This window comes from Panthera leo, chromosome A2 (assembly GCF_018350215.1).
Source record: "Panthera leo isolate Ple1 chromosome A2, P.leo_Ple1_pat1.1, whole genome shotgun sequence".
Lineage (NCBI taxonomy): Eukaryota > Metazoa > Chordata > Mammalia > Carnivora > Felidae > Panthera > Panthera leo.
In genome coordinates, this window is record NC_056680.1 from 4,618,078 (window position 1) to 4,643,194 (window position 25,117).

General features: G+C 50.8%; 1 protein-coding gene across 1 annotated transcript; it reads right to left on the reverse strand.

The window, feature by feature from the left end:
- Positions 1-208: 208 nt before the first annotated feature.
- Positions 209-24,515, reverse strand: ACER1 (alkaline ceramidase 1). Its single transcript, XM_042911159.1, has 9 exons — positions 24,465-24,515; positions 20,584-20,679; positions 20,331-20,456; positions 9,798-9,858; positions 5,424-5,597; positions 5,200-5,341; positions 4,347-4,484; positions 1,119-1,256; positions 209-817 (listed from the first exon to the last, which is right to left on the reverse strand). Exons 1-9 carry the CDS (start codon positions 24,513-24,515, stop codon positions 652-654), a joined length of 1,092 nt encoding a protein of 363 aa, XP_042767093.1. The 3' UTR covers positions 209-651.
- Positions 24,516-25,117: the final 602 nt, after the last annotated feature.

The window sequence follows — 25,117 nt, forward strand, 5'->3', positions numbered from 1 at the left end:
TTTCAAAGGTAGGAAAAACCACTTCCCCCAGATGAGACGACCAGGAAATCACGGAGCAGGATTCAAGCTTAGCTCTGCCCGACGCCGAGCCTGGTGCTCTTTATATTTCTTTTAAATGTTTATTTATTTTTGAGAGACAGAGCACGAGCGGGGGAGGGGCAGAGAGAGAGGGAGACGCAGAATCGGAAACAGGCTCCGAGCTGTCAGCACAGAGCCCGACGCGGGGCTCGAACTCACAAACCGCGAGCTCATTGCATGGCCAAGGACAGGTCCAGCAGTGACCACCGCTATCTATGAGATGCCCGGGGACCAAGCCCCAGCCTGAGGCCGTTCGCAGTGGATGCCGGGTGACCGCAGCCCGAGGTGACCCAGCCTCACAAAGTGAGCAGAAAAGAGGAACTGAAAGAGAATAAGGGCGGGTCGTGGAGTGGACCTATGCCGGGCTGCTCCCCCAGGTCATCAGACTACTGCACGGAAGGGTCGCGAGGTCCCCTGTCTTGGGGTGGGGCCGTGCAGGACGAGGAGGAAGGGGAAAGGGAGCTGGAGGAAAGAACCGTGAGTGTCTCTCAGACTCCTGATCCAGTCCTCCTTCCTCAAGACACAGGGGACTTGACTTGGCAGGTGGTTGGCTGGCCAAGAAGCTGGCAGACATCAGCAGTTCTTGTCATCACGGACTTCCACGTAGGGGAGCCCCACGGGCCACGTGTCCTGAGGCCAGTAGCGGACTTTGAGGGTGTGACCTGGCATCTCATACCTGGCGTCCACCAAGGCCATGGTAACCATGCCATAAGGGAAGGTGATGCTGATAAGCACATGCCTGTGGGGTGCAGGGAGGAGGTGGTGAGGGCACAGGATGTCCCCGAGCTAGCCCGATGCCCCCTCCTTGCTTCTCTCCTTACTTCTCATGGGTCCTGACCTCTCACGGGTTCTGACCTTCCAAAGGGACCTTCTGGACTTGACCCTTGACTGAAACCAGCACCCCCTCCCCCCCCCACACACACACACAGGCACTCCCAGTATCCGTGCCTCCCCTCTCTGCCCCCAGGCTCCTGCTCCAAGCTCTGGCATCTTGAGATTTTCTGGTTCTGGGGCTCCGTACCTCCAGGGCAGGTCCTTACCAGATGCTGTGCAGGTAAAAGAAGTTAATCCGTTGCCAGAAACTGCAAAGCAAGCGGTCACTGATCCAGCTGGTCAGCGCGAAAGCCCATAACACTACAGACATCTCCATTATGTGCCGAAGCTCCTTGTTGTTGGTCCTAGGGAGAGAAGGAGGAAGATCAGAGCCTGGCTCAGATAGCAGAGCCTGAAGGGGCTGATGGGAAATTCCTCCATCCAAGGAGATGAGGCCGGGAGCAGGGAATGACCAAGAGTACAAGGGGGAGGGGGCCCAATTTGTGCTTGTTGTTAACGTTTGCTGAGCACTTATAGGATGCCAGGTACAGTTCTGAAAGTCCTTCGGGTCAGGGGCGCCTGGGTGCCTCAGTTGGTTAAGCTTCTGACTCTTGATTTCATCCCGGGTCATGCTGTCACGGTTCGTGAGTTCAAGCCCCACATCGGGCCCCGTGCTGACAGTGCAGATCCTGCCTGGGATTGTCTCTCTCTCCCTCCCTCTCTCTGCCCCTCCCGAGCTCTCCTGCACGCACGCTCTTTCTCTGCCTGTCACACACAACATAAATAGACTTAAAAAACAATAATAAAAGTCCTTCAGATCAAAACTCGGCCCTGACAGCAACGCTATGATTCTCGTTTTGTAGACGAGAGAGCAGGTGTGCGAGATTAAGGTATCGCTCTAACCGCACCCAAGGTTACACAGCCAGCAAGTGGAGCTGGGGGCTGAGCCAGGCTTGTCAGACTGCAGATTTCTTAATCAACTAGCCCTTCCCTGTTTGTGAGTTTGGGGCTCTGAGTGTGTGCACAACCGTGAGTCAGTGCAGGAGAATTCCTGTCCGTGTGGCTATGAGAACGTGCATGTCCATATGTGGGAGGGTAAATTCCCTGGAGGCCACGTCTCTTGGGACGACTCACGCTCAGAATCTGTTTCCCCAGCAGCAAAGCTGACTCCGTGTCCTTCAGGAAAGAGCATATGAGGGAATGTGGTGAGGCAACGACTCCTTTATGGTTTACAGTGCGCGGGCCCTGCCCCCTAGTCTAAAACGGGACAGTTTGAACGTCACACGAGAAAAAGAACAGTGAGGAAGCACTGGCGAAATCTGAACAGAGTCTGAGGTCTAGTTAATACCATCGTCAATTTCCTCCTTTTGAGGCTGTACTATGGTTACACAAGACACTCCATTGGAGAGGCTGGGGGGAGCTGGGGGAAAGGAGACACAAAACTCTGTACTATTTTTGAAACTTGCCAGGAGTCTGCAATCACTTCAAAATAAAAAGTTAAAAATACAGCACGGTGATTGCAATGGATCGAAACACCTCTAGGACGTAAACATCCGTGCGTTCATAATAATACTTTTTAAAAACTTTCCGGGGTCCCTACTCAAGTAAGGCCCCAACTCATTACGCTAGAAATGGATCAGTTAAAGGAAACACTCAATGATCAGTCCTATCATTCCTGTGCAAAGCGTATTTCAAGGTTGATGAGTGAAAGTCCTTCTTAAAGGAGGAACTCCAGATAATCACTGCAGGAGGAATTATGGGCCTGATCAATCTTAATAGCACTAGAAGTGGAACAACCCCTCATTATGGGGGCCTAATGGGATGGAAAAAGAAGCACCCAGAACCACACATGGCACATTCTAGCCTAAAAACATGTAAACCTAAATCCAGATCTAAATGTTAATTTTCAGGAAATACCAAATATGTGTCTATATCTATCTCTATCTCTATATCTATATCTATATCTATCTATATCTGTATCTATTCTATATCTATATCTATAAACACAACGAAAGACACCACACAGGAAGCAGACAGCTACATCTAGAATATTCTACAGGACAAAATGATGAAGTTTTTCTGTTATCAAATCAGAGGCAGGAAGACAGGGGAGGGAGGCAGAGACTGCTATGATATAAAGAAAACCTAAGATGGGGCGCCTGGGTGGCGCAGTCGGTTAAGCGTCCGACTTCAGCCGGGTCACGATCTCGCGGTCCGTGAGTTCGAGCCCCGCGTCAGGCTCTGGGCTGATGGCTCGGAGCCTGGAGCCTGTTTCCGATTCTGTGTCTCCCTCTCTCTCTGCCCCTCCCCCGTTCATGCTCTGTCTCTCTCTGTCCCAAAAATAAAAAAAATAAAAAAAAACGTTGAAAAAAAAAAGAAAACTTAAGAGACTGTGTTTGCATCCCGCTTTCAACATGTCTAGTTGTAAGAAGACATCTTGAGAAACTGAGGCAACATCACTTCAATCTGGGTATTGTCAACTTGGTTAGCACTGTGTGCGCCATATCTAACATTTGTCCCTCTAGATCCTTCCCTGACGCTCTCCGGTCTGCCCTATGCCCCAGGGAGGTGGGATGCTGAGTTGTGTGGACTGAATGCTTCCAGTTAGATTAGCTAATGGTTTCCAGTTGAGTTGGCCAATGGTTTCCAGTTGGAGTGGCCAATGGTTTCCAGCTGGGTTGGCCAATGGAGCACCCCAGCGAGAAACCAAAGGATACGGGGAGAGTACAGTTAGAATATTTGTTTCTCTGGCCTCCTCCATGTGGGGTTGACTCAGGCTAGCTGCAACCAGCAACTGGAGGTGACATTTCTTGCTAAGGAGGCCCTCTCCGCAGGGCTCTCTCCTTCCAGACTCTTGTAATCACTCCCTCCCATTACCCCCACCCAGGTATCCTGATGGTCATAGGAGCCCACGCTTATTAGCACAGGGGTTCTAAATTCCCTGGTGATTTTCCTACACCTGCCATCTCCTTTGTAAATAAGCCTTTTATTCAGCTCTCCTCAAATTGCCCCATTTGAGAGTCCCCCCCCCACCTCTATCCTGTCAAGGTCTAGTATGGGTTAAAAAAAAAAACCCTCTTAATTAGGAGGGTTAAATCCTGAAAAGTTCATAGGTGCCAGTGTGTGGAATCTGGGGGAATGCATAACGCAAACGCTGACAGTTGTCGAGGCTGGTTAGTGGGCACACGGAGGTTTATGGTGCAATAGTCTCTGCTTGTACGTATGTTTGGGGTTTTCATGATGCAAAGGACAAGTTCTGCTATCAGACAGCCTTCGGTTCCAATCCCAACAGTACTCCTTGTTAGTAGATGATCTTGGGGAAAGCATATCCTCTCCTTGAGCCTGGAGTCGATGAGCACTCTGGGGCTGGGACTCAATGAGTAAGCAGGGGAGGGGGGTGCCTGGAGGGTGATGGGAGCCACCTCCCCGGGCAGGCACCTGCGGCCACTACCCACTTCTTATACTCCTGGAACACGATGTAGAGGATGTGCACAGCGATGCTGTTGAGAGCGTATGCGTTGATCACAGGTCTCAGGAAGGACAGGAAGGTGCTGACCACCGTGGTGATGAGGACCAGACAGGTGAACCGGGGCCTGAGGGAAGAAGGACTCAGCTGTGGGAGGGTGACTGGAAGGGTCTGGCGGGTGGGGGGGGGGGTCAGGCAGGGTCAGGAGATCTTGCGGCAGAGGTAGATGAGCAAAGGGAAGGGGTTCTAGGGAGCCCAACTGAACTCAGAAAAAGATCTTGAGGCTCCCGGGTGGGCTCAGCAGAGGGTCCCAAGAAGGGTCGAGGCAGGGTCTGAAGGGGGTGGATAGGGTGACGAGAGGGTCTCAGGGAAGCTCAAAGGGCTTAGTCAGCTCAGCAGAGGGTGCCAGGGCCCAGGCCAGACAAGGGGTTAAGGGAAGTCAGGTAGGATTAAGGAAGAAATTACGTTGGTCCCAGACACTATCAGAAGAGGGGTCCAGGGAGCCTCAGGTGGGTCAAATAGCATCAGGAGAGAGATTCAGAGGGGTCTCGGGTCAAGAGAGGGACCCAGGAGGATCCAAAGAAAGTTCCAGGGAGCCCAGGTGATAGGCTCATGGGAGAGGTCCCTGGGGCCCAGGTAAGCTTAAGTATGGGTTTGGCGGGTTTAGACACATTCTGGAGAAGGTACCAAACTATCCAGGTAGGATCAGGGGAGGATTTCCAGAGGAGGAGTTAAGTCAGATAAGGTCGGGAGAAAGCCCTGATCCGGCTGGTCGGGGGAGGGATTCCAAGGAACTCAGATGGGCTCTGATGGGACCCACAGAGGACCGGCCCCAGCCCCACCTGTTCTCTCCTAGGAAAGTGGGGAAGTAACAGCGAGGCATCCATATGCTGTAACTACTGGCCAGCAGCCACAGGATAGCAATCTCATCCAGCAGCTGGCCCAGGAGGCTAAGCGTCATGTGGAAATACATGGAGAATAGGCCTGGAGCAAGAGACAAAGGTAGGTGGTCAAGAGGGCTGTCCCCCCAACCCCCGCCACCCCAGTGTCACAGACCCCCACCTACCTATGACCATAAAGAGGATCCAAGTGATATAAATGCAGCGGGAGCGTTTCTGGGCATAGGGGTACATCAGAAACATCATGAGAGGCCCAAAGATGAAGAAGGTGACATTGCTGAACTGGAAAAGAGGAGGACGTGGGGAGGGGGTCGTCAGAAGCGGAGGCAGAGGAGGAAACCCTCAGTCCTTAGCCATTGGTCATCTGCCCTCTTTCAGGCAGTTAAGGAACCCAGATTCTGGCAATCGGTCGGTTGATATTGGCAGTCAACCAGTCATCAGTACATTCGTCACTCCGTCTGTTTTTCTATGAGTTCATTCACTCATTCACTCAACGAATGTGGCAAAGTCTATCTACTGACTTTCTGCAGCATACATTCTCCCCCTTTTCCTTCTAGAAATAAGATCCCCAACTTTAAGACACAGTGGCGCAACTAAAGACTACATTTCCCAGCCTTCCTTGCAACTCGCTGAGCCCTTGTGACTTGGTCTGACCAATGGGATACGAATGCAAATGAATCTATTACTTTTTTTTTTTTTTCATTAATGTGAGCTACATTTATCAGGATTTACTGAATTAGAAAGTGAAACTGAGGGGGGCGCCTGGGTGGCTCAGTCGGTTAAGCGGCCGACTTCGGCTCAGGTCATGATCTCACGGTGTGTGAGTTCGAGCCCCACATCGGGCTCTGTGCTGACAGCTCAGAGCCTGGAGCCTGCTTCGGATTCTGTGTCTCCCTTTCTCTCTGCCCCTCCCCCGCTCATTCTCTCTCTCTCTCTCTCTCTCTCTCTCTCTCTGTCAAAAAAAAAAAAAAAATAAACATTAGGAAGTGAAACTGAGAAATTTTCAAAATGCAGGACTACACCAGCACACATTCCCTTGGCCATTTGAGAGATGATGTCATCACTCATCACAAAGCCCCTAGAAGATTCTATGGTACCCTGGTGAGATAATTAGAGTGAAAAAGGCAGATAAAATCTTCATGTTATTATGAAAATAATTTTCATCTCGAGGAACCTCTGAAAGCTCTAGAGACCCCACAGTGTCCCTGGACACTGTTTTGAGAACCATTTCCCTGTGAATGGCAGAGCCAAAGGGCTTGATGACGTCGAGTTGCTGAATTCAGCTATTCCAGAACCATCTACCTCCAGACTTCCATTTCAAAAAATAATCAGATATGATCCTTTCTAGTTAAGCTGTTTTTAGTGGGCTGTTTCATTTGAAACCAAAGAATACCAGTTCCTGGGATTCTGGGTCCAAGTGACGTGGGATTGGATCCATACTCCCCCCCACCCACTAACTAGGAGGAGGTAAAATCAATGTTCTAACCTTCCATGTCTGCATTTCTGACATCTGCATTATCGCTCCCTCTTTGTGTCCTTGACCCAGAGGTCCCCAGGTCTCACTAGTCTATGAGTACAATTAAGGTGACAAGAACGTTTGCACCAGAATTCCAAGGGTTCAGAGTCCCTGACTGCTGATACAGGACTTCATTGCCCCTCAAAGTTTCCCCCAGATATGTCTGGGCCACAGAGATATCTCACATGAGCTCAGAAAAAAGGTGTTCTCACATATATTAAAAAAAAAGGGGGGGGTGCGTGGATGACTCAGTCGGTTGAGCGTCAGACATCCGCTCAGGTCATGATCTCACGGTCCGTGGGTTCAAGCCCCACATCGGGCTCTGTGCTGACAGCTCAGAGCCTGGAGCCTGCTTCAGATTCTGTGTCTCTCCTCTCTCTCTGGTCCTCCCCTGCTCATGCTCTGTCTTTCTCTGTCTCAAAAATAAATAAAAAACATATTAAAAAAAGAAAAGAAAACAAAAAAAACGTGAGGTCAGCCTGCTTGCTCACTCATTTGCAGCCTTCTCTCCCCAATAAAATCTTCCTCTTGTAAAGGTCTCTTTCGTTGCCTGAATCCCATCTTAGAAAGTGAAGAAACAGTGCCCTGTTAACTAGGGCACTCCGTTATTTCTCAACGTCCTGAAGACTAGGGCGCAAGTCAAAAGCAATGAGCTATCACCCCACACCAGTCAGAATGGCGAGTATTAAACAAGGGAAGAAGAAGAAATAACAAATGTCGGGGAGGATGTGGAGAAAGGGAAACCCTTGTGCACTGTGGGTGGGAAAGCAAATTGTGCAGCCGCTGTGGAGGCCCCTCAAAAAATTAAAAATAGAAATACCACATGAGCGGTTATTTTGCTGCTGAGCGTTTACCCCCCAAAACACAAAAACGCTAATTTGGAAGAGAGGGAGACACAGAATCCGAAGCAGGCTCCAGGCTCTGAGCTGTCAGCCCAGCGCTTGACGCAGGACTCGAACCCACCAACTGTGAGATCATGACCTGAGTCATGACCTGAGTTGGACACTTAACCGACTGAGCCACCCAGGCACCCCCAAAATCTTTAAAACCTATAAAGAAGATGTGGTCTATACATACATCGGAATACTACTCAGCTGTAAAATAGCATAAAATCTTGCCATTTGTGACAAATGGATGGACCTAGAGAGTATCATGCTAAGTTCAATAAGACAGAGAAAGACAAATGCTGTGTGATTTCACTTTTATGTGGAATCTTAAAAACAAACGAACAAACAAACAAAGAGAACAAATTCATAAATACAGAGAACGATCTGGGTGTTGCCAGAGGGGAGGGGGGGAGGGGTAGGCAGATTATGCGAAGAGATACAAGCTTCCAGTTGCAAAATAAATAAGTCACAGGGCTGAAAAGTACAGCACAGGGAGTACAGTCAAGAATATTGTAATGACCTTGCGTTGTGACAGACGGTAACTATACTCACCGTGGTGAGCATTGTGGAACATATGTAATTGACAAACCCCTAAAACTAATATAATATTGTGTGTCAACTACACTTCAATAAAAAAAAACTACAGAGCGTGGTGGTGGGTATAGGGAAATGATTTACCTGGTCCAAGGCCACCCTCTAGGAGCCTAGGTCCTGGGCACCAGGCAGGTGTCCCAAGGCAGGCGTCCTTCTGATTCTAGGGAAGCCCATGGCTCTCCTTGGGTGATGGCAAACCAGCTCAAAAGCCACCATGAGGACCCTTGGAAAACTTGTTTGGCACGAGTGGAACTGGTCTGGTTCCACTCGTTTTCCATGTCCTTGTTTTCCACGCCAAGGTGTCTGATGCCCACCAACGGACAAGTCAAACACATGTCTGGCATGGCCACCTAGCTCACAGTGACTACACACTTGGTGTGTCTGAATCATGAGCCCTGCCCCCCTCCCCCCACTGGAGTAGACGCCTATCCCAAACTGGGCCAATCAGATTTTCTCGGGAATTTGAAACTTGGAGCGAACGCAAAGCCTGGGAATCACCAAGATTGTGTCACGCCATTGTCCATTCCCTAAGATCTGGGGATATCGTCTCGATGTTTAAGATATGTCAGCCGTCTTGCCACCACAAACAGACAAGACTGAGGCCACGGGGAGTCTGCCTTTGAGCTAAATCCTCCAGACCTGCCTTGGATCCCAGCCTTCCCAAGCAACTCGTCTTTCCATTTTGAGATACCCCAGTACCTAGCCAATGCATTTTTCCTCTTTGGGTTTTTGGGTTTTTTTTTTTTGCTTAAGCTAGCTTTCTATTTCTTCAATCCAGCAAAATCATCACCATTGGTATATTAGCTAGGGTTCTTCGGTAGCAAGCAACAGGAAATGAATTTGGTGAACTTTTACCACAAATATAAATATGTGTGTATGTAATTACTCATTAAATTAGTTATCATTCAGTCATTTATTATGGCGAACTCATTAATCAAAAGAATTGCGGAAGACAAGGAAAACCAGAAACCACAACAGCTCTGAGCCTTGAATGGACAGTCTCTTCAGGAGGCAGCTTTTGGGCAACTTTGTAGCTGTTCTATCCGGGCCCGAGATTCATCAAATTCTGGAATGTTGCCGAGACCACACCCACCCTTGGCCAGAGGAGGGGGAGCTCCTTGACTGACCACCCCACTGAGACCATAACCAGTTGGAGAAGGGCAGCTAGGGGGTCATAGGGGAAAATGGGGCCATGGATACTGAATACGGGCAAAATCCCAAACAAATCCTACGTTCCCTCTGCCTTCAAACACCAGCCCTTAGGGTGTATCGAGCGTGGCCAGAGATGCTGAACCAACCAGTTTCCCAAACTCTAAACCCTCCATTTAAAACACATCTGTGACTCCCATAAATAAAATGCAAACTGTTAAACTTGACTTACAAACTCCCTCCATGACTCATCTCTCTCCACCTTCAACTTTATCATCTAGGTGTGAGGGATGACCCACTTCTTCCAAATGAGCCATGCTTTCTCTCACCCCTTAACCTCCAGAAGTTTGCACGTGCCGTCCGTACTGCCTGGAACATCCCTTGTCCCCACTTACCCCTCTTGGCCAGGCCAACTCCACCTCCACCTGTCACCTGGGCATCACTTTCCGATAAAGCCTTCCCAATTCCCCAAGGCAGGGTCAGGTGGCCTCCCGCTGTGCTATGTCCCTCTGTCCTAACGTTTGTCCGCCAGTCTGGAACTGTCTCGCTCTCCCACTAGACGGCTCTCAGAACAGGGGCTGTGTCCTCCCCATTCGGGAAATATTTCCTGTTGACTGGACCTCAAAACAGGTTTACACGGATCACCAGTCACATACGTGAAAACACTTGGCAGAAGAATGCCTTGTGCCTGGAACATTCTGGATGGAAGGCGTTAGGACTGTCACTTTCTCACCTGTTGACATCATGGTTTTGTAGACATTGCTTTTAATCCTCGCATGCCCCCTGCTCCGCCTCCCCATCCCCCCAACGTGTGGCTTTCTAGTTCTTTCTCTGGCAATGAGAAAACTGGACCTCAGAGAGGTGGAGTGACTTCCCTGAGGTCTCACAGCTCTGGGGGACTCCAGAGTTTGCTTTTACCCCCTGCCTTAAGAGACAAGAGGCCTAGACGGGTGGCAATGATTAAGAGGGAGCGTCCCTGCTCCCTGGCTGCGTGACGTACTGTCTCTGGGTTTCCCTTTCCTGCATCAGTAAAATGGGGGAGCATAATGAACGCTACTGTGGAAGCTGTTGGAGGGGGACGTGTGAGGCCAGGCACTGAAAGACTGCATTGCCAGGGATGTGGTCCTAGCTCGATGAAGAGCAAGGGCCTGCTGCGGCTGTCGTTGTTGTGGGAGATAATAGTAACAGGCTTATCCTTGGTTTCCTTGCTCCAGGTTTGGGGGTCAGCAGAACCCAAGACTGAAGTTTCCGAGAACGCCCCCGAGCGTGCAGAATGAGGCCAAAGCAATGGGCGGAGCCTCTGATTAATGGGCTCCAACTGGTTCCAGAGTCTCTGATAGCATCAGAGACTGCCCTCTGCCAGGGCCTGCCTCCCTGCCTGGGGCCAGCCCGTTTCCCAACCCCTGGCCCCACCCAGACTCTGTGAGGCTGGAGACGCACCTGCCCAGGACCAAGAGCTGGACTCTCTGGGCCCCAGCCCCAGCAGGTGTCTTCATATTCATGCATTCATTCATTCACTCACTCACTCATTGTTTGCTTACCAGCCATTCCTTCAGTACCTACTATGTTGTTCAAATGCCACAACGGAGCCCCCAGACACAATCTGCCTTCACGGGTGCATCCAGTCGGGGTTTGGGACACATTGCAGGCCTCATTTGCCTTCTCTACCTCCGAGCGCGGCAGTGAGGATTAGAGAACCAAGGGCTCTGGGGCCAGTTTTGCTCACTGCTGTGAAATTCCACGGTCTAGAGCGGTGCCTCACACACAGCGGGTCCTCAGAAAGTTTTTGTAGACAATGATGTGTGCAGAGAACACACGTCAATAACGTAGCCATGTGCCTGGCCCGGGTGCTATCGTGGCTGCTGTGTTGCTTTGATTCTGGAATAATTTGCTTTTTTGATCACCGGTACCCTGCAGGGTCTCTGGCAAATAGATGTGGCTGGGTGCCTCAGGTCTGGAAGAAGGAAAGGAGGGAAGGGGGGGGGGAGAAGAGAGGGAGGGAAGAAGGAAGTGAGAGAAGAAAGGCGGGGAGAAGGGAGGGCGGCAGACAGACCAGAATTGACTGCCCACCTCGGCCTTGGGAAAAGGCAGTGGGGGAACCCCTTTCTCACTTACCCCGGCCACCCAAGCTGCCCCTCCCGCCCCCCACAAACGGCTTCTCTCCCACCCGTCGTTTCATTTGTGGGTTCCACTGATTCAACCTTGACGGTGACCTCCGTGAGGACAATACACAACTATTCGACCCCTGGCTGTGTCCCCAACACCCACCGGGCGCTCAAGAAAAAAAGTTGCCGAATCAATCACATCAACGAAACACCCCCAAGCTCTTTCTCCCCACCGCCAAAGCTCAAACTCCCACCACCCACACCTGGCTCTGTCACCTGTCGAGGACCCCCCTCCGCATCCACTCAACCAATGCGCGTGAATGTGGGGGCAGGGCTGGGGGTGTGCAGCTAAAGCAGCAGTCACAGACCCTCCCTGAACGGGACTTACTTGCATGAATTAAGAAACACATAATTAATTCTTAATCACACAGTAACTGAGCGGCCTCGCGATGCGGTGGTTAATTAAGTGAGAGACTCTGGGACCAGGTGGGCAGACGCAGCTTTTGTGCCCGTGCTATTTACCTGCTGTGCAACCCTGGGGAAGAAACGTACACTCTCTAAGCCTTTACCCCCCACTTGTAAAATGTGGAGAATAAAGAGTCCCTACTTCTTAGAATTGTTCTGGGGGTTATACGGGAAGTGCCACCTGTTAAGCGAAGGTAATACACGAACACTTCCGCATCTCTGGCCATGTTTACCTTCTAATAGTAATAACTTTATTCAATGCTTGGGATGTACCAAGAACTGTAAATTTTTTTAGATCTGTGTTTTTTTTTTTTTTTTCCAAATGGAGGTATAAATCACATATGCTCAAATTCACTCTTCTAACGTGTGAAGCCCGGGGGCGCCTGGGTGGCTCAGTCCGTTAAGCACCCGATTCTTGGTTTCAGCTCAGGTCATGATTTCACAGTTCATGAGATCGAGCCCCGCATTGGGCTCTGTGCTGGCAGCGTGGAACCTGCTGGGGATGCTCTCTCTCCTCTCTCTCTGCCCCTCCCCAGCTCGTGCACGCACACACATGGGCTCTCTCTCTCTCTCTCTCTCTCTCTCAGAAATAAATAAATTACCTTTAAAAATAAATATATAAAGCGTGCAAGTCTGTGGCTTTACTCTACTATTCATGAGGTTGTGCAACCATCACCACTCTCTAGTTCTAGAACATTCTCACCTCCCCGGAAGGAAACCCTGTATCCATGAGCACTCCCTCCTCCCCCCGCCCCCCAGCAACCACGAATCTGCCCCTTCGGCTCTGCAGATTTGACTCTTCTGGGCATTTCACGTGGATGGAATCCTACCAAACGTGGCCTTTGGTGGCTGGCTTCTCACGGCACGTCCTGTTTCCAGGGTTCATCCATGTTGTGGCATCAGCGCCTCCCTCCTGTTTATGGCTGAGTAGTCCATTGTGTGGACGAGCATTTGGGATGCCCAGCAGTTGCTTCGTCCTCTCCATGGTCCTGTGAGTTAATTACTATTAGTACCCCACAGCTGCTCCCTTTCTGAATAAGAACTCAGCGAATATTTGCTGAATAAATAGGAAGGGAGGAAGGAAGGAAAGGAGGAAGGAAGGAGGAGGGAATAAGGAAGGAAGGAAGGAGGAGGGAGGAAGGAAGGAAAGAAGGAAGGAGGAAGGAAGGGAGGGAAGAAGGAAAGAAGGAAGGAAGGGAAGAAGGAAGGAAGGGAGGGAAGAAGGAAGGAAGGAAGGGAAGAAGGAAGGAAGGGAAGAAGGAAGGGAGGAAGGAAGAGAAGAAGGAAGGGAAGACGGAAGGAAGGAGGAGGGAGGAAGGAAGGGAAAAAGGAAAGAAGGAAGGAAGGGAAGAAGGAAGGAAGGAGGAGGGAATAAGGAAGGAAGGAAGGGAAGAAGGAAGGAAGGAGGAGGGAGCAAGGAAGGAAGGAAGGAGGAGGGAGGAAGGAAGGAAGGAAGGGAAGAAGGAAAGAAGGAAGGAAGGTAAGAAGGAAGGAAGGTAAGAAGGAAGGGAGGGAGGGAGGGAGGAAGGAAGGAAGGGAAGAAGGAAGGGAAGAAGGAAGGAAGGGAAGAAGGAAGGGAAGAAGGAAGGAAGGGAAGAAAGGAAGAAGGAAGGAAGGGAAGAAAGGAAGAAGGAAGGAAGGGAAGGAGGGAGGAAGGAAGGGAAGAAGGAAGGAAAGAAGGAAGGAAGGGAGGGAGGGAGGAAGGAAGGAAGGAAGGGAAGAAGGAAGGGAAGAAGGAAGGAAGGGAAGAAGGAAGGGAGGGAGGGAGGGAGGGAGGAAGGAAGGAAGGAAGTAGGAGGGAATAAGGAAGGAAGGAAGGGAAGAAGGAAGGAAGGGAGGGAGGAAGGAAGGAAGGAAGGGAAGAAGGAAGGAAGGAAGGGAAGAAGGAAGGAAAGAAGGAAGGAAGGGAAGAAGGAAGGAAGGGAGGGAGGAAGGAAGGAAGGAAGAAGGAGGGAATAAGGAAGGAAGGGAAGAAGGAAGGAAGGGAGGGAAGGAGGGAGGAAGGAAGGAAAGAAGGAAGGAAGGAAGGAAGGAGGAGGGAATAAGGAAGGAAGGAAGGGAAGAAGGAAGGAAGGGAGGGAAGGAGGGAGGAAGGAAGGGAAGAAGGAAGGAAGGAGAAGGGAGGAAGGAAGGAAAGGAGTCTTTCTTTCTTCCCAGTACCACCTGGCATGCTGTACCCTTGACTTCTGTTTTTGTCTCCTCCATACCCAGGACACCAGCCCCATAAGGGGAGGCATTTTGGTTTGCGTTGGTCATCTCTGTGCCCCCAGAGCCTGGAACAGTGGCTGTCCCAATTCTTGCTGAATCATGCACAAAATGGAGGGGCCGTTATCTCTTTGAGTTGGACCCCTCTGTCACCCCCCAGAAGGCTTTTTCTGAAGCAGAAAAGAGGTCCAGAGGGACCTATCGAGTCTGGGCCAGCATGTGTCATGGGCATGATCACCATTGTGTGAAATCAGGAACCATGCCCCTCCTCGTTTTCCGGGAGCGGGGTGGCTGGCACAAATGCTTTTGCTGTGAATTCGATGAGAAGGAATACAGAAGAGGGAGGTATGGTTTAAAACTCACGGGGGGCACCTGGGTGTCTCAGTCAGTTAAGCATCTGACCCTTGATTTCAGCTCAGGTCATGATCTCAAGGTTGGTGAGTTCAAGCCCCACATTGGCCTCCATGCTAAAGGTGCAGAGCCGCCTTGGGATTCTCTCTCTCCCCCCTCCCTCTGTCTGCCCCTCCCCTGCTTGCATGCTCTCTCTTAAATGAATAAACAAGCAGTAAAAAAAAAAAACAAAAAAAAAAAACAGGGGCACCCGGGTGGCTCAGTCGGTTAAGCGTCCGACTTCGGCTCAGGTCATGATCTCACGGCTCATGAGTTCGAGCCCCGCATCGGGCTCTGTGCTGACAGCTCAGAGCCTGGAGCCTGCTTCGGATTCTCTCTCTCTCTCTCTCTCTCTCTCTCTCTCTCTGCTCCTCCCCTGATCATGCTCTGTCTCTCTCTCCTTCAAAAATAAATAAACATTTTTAAAAATACTTTTAAATAAAATAATAAAATAAAACTCATGGGACCTGCTACTCACAGCCAGGGGCTCAGAGAGGGACAGGTCTCCCCCTGCACCACACAGCATTCAGAGAAGAGGGGCTGAAGCCCTCGCCCTGCAAAGGCCAGCAGCAGAAACGCTCAGTTGCAGAAAGAGGTAGGAGGTGTGGGCACTGCAGGCTCCCACTCGGATCGCTCTGTGCCTTCCATTGTACCCACCCCCATACTCTTCCCACTCATTCCCACCCCTGCACCCCTGCCTATCCAACCCCCCCCCCACACACCCGTCCAGCCATCCCCTCCCTTTGTCCTGTACCCAAGCATCTGAGAGGGAGCTTTCTGGAAAGGATGAGACGCAGAGCTTCTGAAGCTTTGGCAGGACCCCAAGAAAGAAATTCAGCAAGACAGCTGCTTCTCAGAGCTGGCGGGGGGGGGGGGGGGAGAGGGCTTGAAACTTCCTCTCCCGCCACTTGAAACTCTCCTAAGTTGTCAGCAGCCCAGAAGGAGGCCACACCTGGAGGCCACCAGGCTAATGCCAACAGAAGCAGACTGAAGCGGCCCACACCTTGACTTCTCCCCCGCCCCACCCAATCCAGGCCCTCCCACACCCTTGACCTCTATTCCTGTTGGATCTGCTGTCCTGTCTCTCCGGGGCCCATCTATGGCGGGCAAGCAGGTGTCCCAGCCGCTCCCCACATCATTGACTCTTCGCTGTTCAAAAGTCATCCATGGCTCCCGGGTGCCCTCACCATGGAGCCCACACTCCTCTGCTTGGCATTCCTCCTTTGGCACCTGGAAACCTCACCCACCTTTCCCTCAGCCCTCGGTTCCTCCCCCACCGGCAGCCTGGGCTCTGGCTTTAAACCAACTGTGTCTTGAGATGCTGTTCTCTCTCGCCTCAAGACCTCTGCTTCTGCTGGCCCATTTGGTCTGTATGCCTTGGAGACACTTACTCATTCTTCAAGCATTGAGATCCCCTCCACATTCAGCAGGCACAGTCCTAGTGGGTCATCCCCATGGCTCCCCTCTGCTCCCTCTGGTCCCTTGGCCCTCCCTCTGCCACAAGCTAACCATGGGGCGGGGCAGATCTGACCCTGGACCCCCCACTTCCTTAGCCCGGGAGCACATAGCATCTCTGGGACCCCGGGATCAATCAGCACGCATTGGTTTATGGCGTTCTTGTTGGACGAATGCATGAGCCCAGCGAGTCTATCAGCAAATGTGGGATGTATTTCAAACACTCCGACTCAGCAAGCCAAACTTGCTCCTCTTCATTTCTTCTCATATTCTAGCCACGGAAACACTCCTACCCTTCCCTAACTGTGCAGCCCCTTTCATGTCCAGAACTCAGTACATCCTTCTCTCCTCTCCTCCCTTTTCCTTGACTCCCACCCTGCTTGGCAAAACTTCCTGCTCATCTTTCAAACCCGATTCCCAGGTGTCCTCCTCTGTGAAACTTGCCAACACGCGGGATGAGTCCTCCAGTGGTTCCTCCTTCCTGCTTCTATTCCCTGATCATGTGGCCCTGGGTTTTGCCCCAGATTCAGCCAACCCTGCGAGCAGTGCAATGAGAAAGCAAAATATCCTTCAGAGGTGCCTGGGTGGCTCAGTCGGTTGAGTGTCCAACTCTTGATTTGGGCTCAGATCGTGATCTCACGCTTTGTGAGATCGAGTCCCGCATCGGGCTCTGTGGAATATGCTTGGGAGTTTCTCTCTCCCTTCCTCTCTCTTTGTCCCTCCCCCACTCGTGCGTGTGCTCTCTCTCTCAAAATAAATAAATAAACTTTTAAAAAACTCTTGCTACTGTTGGTGGGAATGCAAACCGGTGCAGCCACTCTGGAAAACAGCGCGGAGGTCCCTCAAAAAATTAAAAATAGAACTACCCTACAACCCAGCAATTGTACTACTAGGAATTTATCCAAAGGACACAGGAGTGCTGATGCATAGGGGCACTTGTACCCCAATGTTTATAGCAGCACTTTCAACAGTAGCCAAATGATGGAAAGAGCCTAAATGTCCATCAACTGACGAATGCATAAAGAAAATGTGGTTTACATATACAATGGAATACTACTTGGCAATGAAAAAGAATGAAATCTGGCCATTTGCAACAACATGGATGGAACTAAAGGGTATTATGCTAAGAGAAATAAGTCAGTCAGAGAAAGACAAATACCATATGATTTCACTCACATGTGGAATTTGAGAAACTTAACAGATGATCCTGAGGGAAGGGAAGGAAAAATAAGATAAAAACACAGAGGGAAGCAACCACAAGAGACTCTTAAATATAGAGAACAGACTGGGGGGTTGATGGGGGGGCGGGGGAGAGGGGAAAGTGGGTGATGGGCATGAAGGAGGGCACTTGTTGGGATGAGTACTGGGTGTTGCATGTAAGTGATGGGTCATTGGGTTCTATTTCCTGAAGCCAACACTATACTGTATGTTGGCTAACTTCAGAATTAAAAAAATAACAAAAAAAAATATTGCTACATATTTCGTCTTCATTTATAAACCTCGAGCAAACACATGCTTTTAAAGAGCTTGGTGGTATTTCGCCAGAACGTGCTGAGCCCTCACAGGTTGGTGAAAGTGTTATGGCTTCCTTTTTATTTATTCATTCATTTATTGCAATTGCAAATGACTCAGAGAGGACTTTGTACGTAAATTTTGTTCACCATTGGGACTATCTCTGTGATGCAAGTTCCTGGAGGTTCAATGACCGAGTGGGGGCGGTGAAGGTGCTAGAGGTACATCTACATCTCAACACAAGTTGACACATTGCACACAGGAAGCTGCGAAATAGGAGCGTGCCTGCATTTGCTGCAAAACAAACTCGGTTTTAATTACTGATTTGCGAAGCCAAAAAAGAAAAGATCTTATCAGTTTCTAGTTGGCTGCTTATTATTTATGTATATGTAACAATTATTGTTACATCATATAAGATATACCATATTATATGCAGCACATAATACACAATATGTAATAAATACATTATTCTATCTTATGAATATTATATATGTGTGTATATCATATACCACATAATAAATATATTATTGTATAATATAAAATATTATATATTGTGTATGTATATTATATACAATATGCATATACAATTCTATCAGAAGCTGGCAAACCATGGCCCTGTATCAATTCTACCCAATGTCTTCTGTTGCATGGCTTGCGAGCTGAGAATGACATTTGTGCTTTTAAATGGTTAAAAAAAAAATAAAACAAGAATAGTATCTTGTGACACGTGAAAGTTACATGAAATGCACATTTCAGTGTCCACAGATAAAGTTTTATTGCCACACGGCCCCCCTCATTTGTTTATATGCCGTCTGTGGCTGCTTTCCAGGTACAATGGCAGAGCGGAGTCCTTCCCACAGGGATCGTATGGCCCCCAAAGCCAAACATATTTAACATCTGGCCTCTACAGCAGACGTCTGCCAACCCCTGACCTATATGACTGATTAGCTCTGGTGATGGGTTCGGGCTACTCAGAAGTGTTTTAGAGGAGAGAATCTTGGGGAGACCCTTTATAACCTAATCTGCATTCAATTCCTTAAGTTCTGGCGGTTTTGCCAGAGCCTTTTCTTTTCTTTTTAATTTTTTTAATGTTTATTTATTTTTGAGAGACAGAGAGAGAGAGAGAGACAGAGAGACAGAGTGCAAGCGGGGGAGGGGCAGCGAGAGAGGGAGACACCGAATCGGAAGCAGGCTCCAGGCTCCGAGCTGTCAGCCCAGAGCCCAAAGCGCGGCTCGAACTCAAGGACTCTGAGATCATGACCTGAGCCAAAGCCGGACGCTTTAACCGACTGAACCCCCCACGTGCCCCTGCCAGAGCCTTTGTGATAGAAGAGAAAATATCCAAGTGTGTTCACACCAGGGAAAGGTAGCTACTATTTTGTGAAACTTTTGTTTCCGTTTGATAAGTACCTGGAAATGCAGGTACCCGGTGATGACGCTGTGGAAATCTGGTGTGTGTCATAGCCGTGTCTCCTGCACCCTGGGAGTGTCCCCCACTCACTCAATTGGCTGCATTTAGAGGCAGGCTGAAGGGAGGCGCCCTGAACGCTCCTCCCCGAATCCACGCACAGAGGAGCGTTTCGCGTGGGGCATGTGCGGCTAGACTGGGGTCTCAGCCCAGCCCTACGGCAGCCCTTTCTCGGTGCCTTCTCTGGGGCCCCCACCTCAGGGACTGCCAGGGACTCCAGGAGAAGGGTCCCAGACCCCCAAACCTCTTCTCCACCTCAGAGATCGGCACGTTCAGCCCCCTCCCGTTTTTCAGGCAAGAGCACTGAGGACCGGAGTCAGTATCTCTGTCCAGGAGGAGCAAGAAACAGGGAGACCACAGAGAAGCCCTGAATCTCAAACTTCCGTGCCCCTCCCCCCGGCTCTGGAAAGCGGTGGGGTCAAAGTAACAGGGCAAGAGTGAGGGAGGCATCCGGGACTGAGCTCCCAATCCCCAAGCCCCCAAAACATCTCCTGGACCCACCAAGTTCAAATCCTAGCTCTAAGTGCCACGGTGACCCTGGGCATATCTTTCGCCTCCCCTTTGAGCGCCCTCAGTATGCGCAGGGCACAGAGCAAAGCACGTTGCCTGCACCACCCACCGACCGTCCCAGAAGCTCCAGGGACAAGGGCGGCCTGCCTTATTCGCCGCAGTCTCCCCAGCACCCCGCAGGAGGAGAAGCACGGCCACATGAATCTTTGGCCGCTTGCGTCTTCTAAGCTTTCCTGAAATGCCACTGCCATCCAGGAAATTTTGAGCCCTTCCGATATGGCCTCATACCAAGGATGGGGGGAAAGAGGACTACTGTGCCCAGAACTGAGGGGTCCCCGGGACATGAGACTTCCGATGCTGAAACCAGGATAGTCCCCAGCAAACTGGAATGAGTTGGTCAACCTAAGCTGGGGGTACAGCTGAGAACAAAATAGACACAGCCGTCTCCTCCAGGAAGCCCTTCCTGATCCATCCCTCTGCCACTGGCTCATGGATCACCTCTGCCCTCCCCGCTCCCCAGGGCTGCCCCCGCACCTCCCATTAGAGCACCATCACCCTGGCTTGTGAATGCCTGGAGTCACATGCGTGTCCTCCGCTCCAGGGGAACAGGGAGCCTGGCTATTTTCCTGGTCACTGCTGCATTTCCAAAACCTACCACAGATGCCCCATGAATGAACAAAGGCCAGCACCCCTTGCCTCACAGACGGACGAAAGCTCAGAGAGGTGAACGCTCCAGCAGGATTCTCCAGCGGCCGTGTGGAGAAGCCGGGGTTTGAACCCCCCCCGTCCGGCGACACCGCTGCCCCCAGCCCTCTCACCGTGTTGTAGAACTCGGCCACCAGCTCCGAGTGCTGGAAGTTACTCTCGCACCAGTCCACCTCGGAGCTCTGGTAGGCGAAGATGCTGGGCATCCTGATGTGGCGCCCGCTGCCCACTGGCTGGGTCTGGCGGCGAGCAGCATGAGAGCCTAGATGGGCCGGGCCGGGTGAGACGGGCAGAGGGCAGCTGTTGCTCCACAGCAGGGAGGAAAAACCTGCCGAACCGCTCCCCGGTTGCACCAGGACGGCCTACCTGTGCGGTGGAGGTGGCAGCTGCCCTGGGCAGAAGCCGAGGGGCTGGCACCATCCAGGCGGGGCACGGGATGGCCAGATCATGGGCCTCCCGTCCCTACCCACGCGGAGTGGGAGTTAGGGGTCTGGTACGAGAATGCCGATTTAAAATATTAAAGAGCCCCTGGAGATGAGTACCCTGGCTACCCCCGCTTTGGAGGTGGGCAGACGGAGGCAGAGAGAGCGAAGCCACCTGCCGAAGGCACGCAAGGTGAAAACGCCACGACGTGGAAACAGACAGCTGAGTCCAGACTCTAGGCTCTTACCCATTAGGCTGAACTATGTCCACGCTGTCAAAGCTCTGTGCTGCTACTCGCCACACCGGGGGCAAGGGCAGCACACCCAGCCCCAGGGGCTTGGCTCAGCTCCCTCGTCGTCCTTGGCTGTGTAACCTTGCCCTATCATTTCTCCTCCGGGGGCCTCGGTCTTCCTGTTTGTGCTATGGGAAGGCGGGGCTGGATTGAAGCCATTTCTCTCGGGTGGTCAAAACTACGCCCAGAGTGTCCCAGCTTCTACCAGGGGCCACCTGCAAAACCCCCATGAAGGGAGGGATCTGCAGAGCTCCAAGTCTGGGGGTCCCTGGGCCTGGCTTCCAAGGGCTGTGGCAAGCTCTGGTTTTCGAGTCAGCAAGGCCTGAGTTTGAATTCTGAGTTCCTCCCCTTCCTAAGCTGTGTGACCTCCCGGGCAAGTGAATCCACCTCTCTGAGCCTCAGTTTGCTCATCTGTAACACGAGGAGGGTGGCGGTAGGCCCAGGTGTCTTTATAAAGGCACACCGAGATAAAGCCAGTCAAGAGCTTAGCTCGGTGCCTGGCCCCATGTGGGCCCAAGAGAAATGGCAAAATGGGTTTTCTTATTGCAGCCGATCTCGAACTTTAAGGCAACCCGTGGGAATAATAATAACAGTGGCACATTTTACTGAGTACTTACTGGTGCCAGGCTCTTTCCTAAGTGCTTAGCACTCAGTATTATTTCATTGAATGTTCTTGGCAGCTCGAGGAGAGACTTACCATCTCCAGGTCACTGGCAAAGAAACGGAAGCCCAGAGAAGTTAAGTGATTTACTCAAGGTCACACAGCTAAAAAGTAGTGAGAGACTAGATCCACACTTCCCTCGTGTGTAAGATGGGAATAACAGTGCCTCTCAGAGCTGCTGTGCAAAGTTTGCCTTAACTGCTGGTGGCATCCACTTCCCATTCGTGGCAGGGAAATAAATTGATTTAAGCTTTATAATTCTGGGGGTGGTTACATAAATCTATACATGTGAAGAAATTGCGCACGCACACACACACACACACACACACACAGGAACGAATATAGCAGGTGTTGAGATCTGAATCAGTTCTGTAGATTAATCGATGTAAACGTCCTGATTTTGAAACTGTACCACTGGAGAAAACTGAATATAGGGTACAGGAGACCTCTCTGTGAAATTTTTGCAACTTCTTGCGAGTGTACAATTATTCCAAAATAAAAGAGTTGTGCTTCTTTTTCATTAACTGATTTAGGTTTTCAATCGGAGGAAGAACGGATCAGCAGACTGTGGTATATCAACACGATGGAATATAAAGGAGCCTGCCTTATAAAGGAAGGAAATCCTGGCACCTGCTACAAGGTGGATGAACTTTGAGGACGTTGTGTTCAATGAAATAAACCAGACACAAAACAACAAACACTGTCTGGTGTCCCTAGAGGCGTCCCGTCCACAGAGACAGAGAGTGGGTGGTGGGAGCCAGGGGTGAGGTGTCCGTGTTTCATGGGGACAGAGTCTCAGTCTGGGGAGGTGAAAGTTCTGGAGACGGATGGTGGGCAGGGCCGCACCATTATATGGAAGTCCTTTATGCCACAGCTTAGCCATGCAAACCGTTTCAAAATGGTTCAGATGGTCAACTTTAGGTTGTGCATATTTCACCACAGTTTTATTTATTTATTTTTTAATTTTTTTTAATGTTTTTATTTATTTTTGAGACAGAGAGAGACAGAGCATGAACGGGGGAGGGGCAGAGAGAGAGGGAGACACAGAATCGGAAGCAGGCTCCAGGCTCGGAGCCATCAGCCCAGAGCCCGACGCGGGGCTCGAACCCACGAACTGTGAGATCACGACCTGAGCCGAAGTCAGACGCTTAACCGACTGAGCCACCCAGGCGCCCCACACCACAGTTTTAAAAAGCCAATGGTTTAGGTTTCTAAAGGGGGTTTTGTCTGATAAAACATCAATAAATAAGAGTTCAGGCAGAAGGTAGATAACATGAAAATCTTGAGGGTGGTCTGTGAAAGTCAGAAATTTGGGGACTACTGAGGTGCGTGCTCAGGGCCCAGCCCAGAGCCTAACGTGGCTGCTGTCACTGGTATACTCCTTGTTGTTATTATTATCCACAACTTGTCAGAGCTTCCATTTTCCACCCCCTGCCAGGTGCCCAGAGAGCTGCCTTCCAGATCCTCTGGGAAGACGGGAAAGATGCCAGGTTTGGAGATGAGATAAGTTCCCAGAGCCTGAATTAAAAGTGCTGCCCGAGTGGCTCTCTACTCCCCCAGAGCAGCTGGAATCCCACCGTCTAGCCATAGCCCTGGCCCCCAAATCCCCTCCCCAGGTGGGCCAGGAGAGCAAACATATACCAACCCCACCTCTCCCAGCCCAGCTGAACGCGGAGAGCCTGAGTCCCTGGGGGGGGGGGGGGGGGCGAGGTGCAGGGGGCGGGGTGCTGAGCACTCTGAGGCCCCTCCCTGTTCAAATCCAGGGCAGGGTACAACTGTCGGGATCTGGCCATCAGGGACCTCAGTGAAGGGTTTAGCAGCAGGAAGCAAGGTGGTGACAGGTGCCCACGTCCGGTCCAGCCTGGAGAGTTTGGGAAATCATCCTGCACAGAGCCGACTAGGAAAACAGCACAGCCAGATAAGTGTGTGATTTCTCTCTCTGCTAGGGAGAGAGATGGAGGCCAGCGTGTGCAAAGGGCCAGAGCCTGGGAGAAGGGGTGTATGAGTTCTGGGAGCTGCTTACAAATTAAGACAGTGGCTTAAAATAAGACACACATATTATGCTACAGTTCTAGAGATCAGGAGTTTGAAATGAGTCTTATAGGGCTAAAATCAAGGTGTCCACTGGGCTGGTTCCTCCTGGAGGCTCTAGAGGAGAATCCATTCCTTGCCTTTTCCAGCTTCTAGAAGCTTCCCACATTCTTTGGCTCGGTGGGGGGGGGGGGCATCCTCCATTTCAATGCATGCTGCTCCCTTTTGGATTCCATCATCACACCTCCCTCTCTCTGACTGTGACCCTCTTCCAAGGACACTGGGATGACACAGGGACCACCAGGACAATCCTGCAGAGTCTCTTTGCAGGTAACATTCCCAAGTTTCAGTACCAAGGATGTGGGTATTGGGGAGAAACGCTAATCTACTCACCACAGGGGGAAGGAGGAGGGTCTGGAGGTAGCGGCATTGGGGGCTGAGAAGAGGGGTGAAATGAATTCGGGCTAGCTGGATATGTGCACAGAATTGGGGATGAGAATGGGCACGGGGCTGGGGAGAGGACAGGGCGATGGGGTGTAGAGGGGTTTGGGAAGGGGCTGGAGACTGGGTTGGGGTTGGAGAAGAGGTCAGGGGTTTATGGCAGAATTGGAGATCGAGGTGCTGGGGATGGAAAGGGGCCAGTGTGGGCCTGTGGGTGGGGCTGGGACTCTGTCTCTGGTGGACAAGGGCATCCCTCCCACTCCCCTCACCCGGGCAAAGGTCTCACGTGCTCTTATTGGGGGGGAGGTCTCTTCCACTCTTCTTCTCCCTCCCTTCAACACCCTCCCCAGGTTTGAAGCTGGGGTCTGTCCTTGGCTTCTGTCAACTGCCAGTGCGCACCTGGTCCAGGTAACCGGTCACAAAGACCATCAGGCATCCCAGCCCCGCCATGCTGCTCAGTTGCAAGGCCACTGTTAACTCCTCTCACCCCCACCATGAGCCTCAATAGGAAAGGGACGGATTTCTTCTTATCCGTGTTCTCATAAGCATCACACAACAGGTGCGCGTCACAGAAAACACAAGTCAGCAAAGAGAAAATTAAACCCCCTGATCATTTTACAGTCTGGACATCGTAAGTGCTGTAAATATTGAGATATTTTCAGCTTAAAAAATTGTTTATATATTTTTTTAACAAAGATTTGGGTATATGTATGTTTGTTACTGAATTTTTTCACTCTAAGTGTCATTAATACCCTTCCATAGTTCAAAGCATATAGAAAACCACATACGACATAAAACTTACCATCTTAGCCTCTATCTATCTATTTATAGAGAGTGGGGAAAGGACAGCGGGTGGAAGGGAGAGAGAATCCCAAGCAGGCTCCACACTATCAGGGCGGAGCCCGAGGTGGGGCTTGAACCGTGAGATCACGACCTGAGCTGAAATCAAGAGTCTGATGCTTAACTGACTGAGCCACCCTGGCGCCCCATCATCGTAACCATCTTTAAGTTCACAGCTCAGGGGCATCAAGCATACTCACATTTTTGTGCAA